The sequence below is a fragment of the Eimeria tenella genome, genomic scaffold (genome assembly GCF_000499545.2).
Source record: "Eimeria tenella Houghton genomic scaffold, Eth_scaff2329, whole genome shotgun sequence".
NCBI classification, from domain to species: Eukaryota; Apicomplexa; class Conoidasida; order Eucoccidiorida; family Eimeriidae; genus Eimeria; species Eimeria tenella.
The window spans coordinates 1-1,667 of NW_013542189.1; the positions used below are offsets into that span (position 1 = coordinate 1).

Here is a 1,667-nt window from a genome sequence, read left to right on the forward strand (position 1 = left end):
TTCTGCTGCTGCTGCCGCTGCTGCTGCAGCAGCAGCTGTTGCTGCTGCTGCTGCTACTGCGTCTCCGTGCCCTTGTGTTCCTTGCTGTTCCACAGCCCCACCAAACACCACTGTGTCTGCTGCTGCTGCTGCTGCTGATGCCGCTGCTGCTGCTGCTGCTGCTGCTGCTGCAGGTCGACTACTCTGCTACCCCTGCAGATCTGCAGGAGCACTTTAAGGGCTGCGGCCCCATCAACAGAATTACCATTATGGTGGACAAGTTCACGGGGCACCCTAAGGGTTTGCTGCTGCTGCTGCTGCTGTTGCTGCTGCTGCTGCTGTTGCTGCTGCTGCTGTTGCTGTTGCTGATGCTACGGTTTGTTTTGCTGGTACTGCTTGTTGTGGCTGCGGTTGCTGATGGTTCTGCTGCTGCTTCTTGCTGCTGCTGCTGTTGCTGCTTGTCGGTGCTTTGCTGCTGCTGTCTTCGTTGCTGCAGTGCTGCACCTGCTGCTGCTGCTGCTGCTGCTGCTGCTGCAGGATATGCGTACATAGAGTTTGGCTCGGAGATCGCAGCGCAGCACGCGGTGCTGCTGTCCGACTCAACTTTGAAGGACCGACAGATCAAAGTAGGGTTTAGGGTTTAGGGTTTAGGGTTTGGGGGCTAGGGTTTGGGGGTTAGGGTTTGGGGGCTAGGGTTTCGGATTTAGGGTTTAGGGTGGCTCAATGCACGTCATACTGAACGCGTTTCCATAGAGCTGGTGGCAGTGCATATGGTTCCTGAGGGTTTAGGGTTTAGGGTTTAGGTTTTAGGGTTTAGGGTTTAGGGTTTGCGTTTAGGTCGTGTCCAAGCGCAAGAACATCCCCGGGATGTCGAGGGGCAGAGGCGGCGGCTGGAGGCCGCGGGGGGCAGTGCCTTTCCGGGGGCGGTAAACCCTAAACCCTAAACCCTAAACCCTAAACCCTAAACCCTAAGATGTGGAGTGCAAGCTGGAGGGCTCGTCTTGTGCGTTTGCTGGCCCAGGTCGCAACTGGCCCGCTCGCCGCAAGGGTTTAGGTCTAGGCTTTGAAGAAGGGGGTTAGGGTTTAGGGTCTAGGGTTTAGAATTTAGGGTTTAGGGTTTAGGGTTTGGTTGCGCTGCTGCAGGGGCAGAGGCGGTGGCAGCTTCAGGCCAACTTACAGAGGGCGTGGGGGTGCAGCTCGCGGCTACGGCCGGCCGTACTAAACCCTAAAGCCTAAACCCTAAATTAGGGTTTGTGCCCTTCAGGGGGGAATTAGGGCTTGGTATTCAAACCAACCACTGTGAGTGCAGCCTTCTCAGCTTCGAGTTTTCTTCAATGGAAATGCAGCAGCAGTAGCAGCAGCAGCAGCAGTTACTGCAGCAGCTGCTGCAGCTGCTGCTGCCACAACACCAGGAATTGCTGCAGCATCACCTGCTGTTACTGTAGCAGTATTAGCAGCAGCTGCTGCAGCGACAGTGGCAGTTGCTGCAGCAGCAGTAGCAGCAGCATTTGCTGCAGCAGCAGTAGCAGCAGCATTTGCTGCAGCAGCAGTAGCAGCAGCAGTTGACGCCGCAGCTTCAGGATTTGCTGCAGCAGCAACGTTTGCAGCAGAAGAAACAGTAGGTGTTGCAGCAGCAACAGTTGCTGCTGCAGTGGCAGCAGTTGCTGCTGCAGCTACAGCAGCAGCTG

At 56.3% G+C, this 1,667-nt stretch overlaps 2 protein-coding genes across 2 annotated transcripts in view; one reads left to right on the forward strand and one right to left on the reverse strand.

Moving 5' to 3' along the window:
* Positions 1–248: 248 nt before the first annotated feature.
* ETH_00034020 (uncharacterized protein) lies at positions 249–1,201 on the forward strand (the record flags this gene model as incomplete). Its single annotated transcript, XM_013374869.1, has 4 exons — positions 249–279; positions 517–605; positions 817–905; positions 1,123–1,201. The coding sequence occupies 4 exons, from the start codon at positions 249–251 to the stop codon at positions 1,199–1,201; spliced, it is 288 nt and encodes a 95-aa protein (XP_013230323.1).
* Positions 1,202–1,293: 92 nt separating this feature from the next.
* Positions 1,294–1,667, reverse strand: part of ETH_00034025 (uncharacterized protein) — a gene marked incomplete at both ends in the record, with an annotated part of 905 nt that continues 531 nt past the window's right edge. Inside the window, one exon of the mRNA XM_013374870.1 lies at positions 1,294–1,665. Coding sequence (XP_013230324.1) covers positions 1,294–1,665 — 372 coding nt within the window. The remainder of the gene's footprint in view (positions 1,666–1,667) is intronic.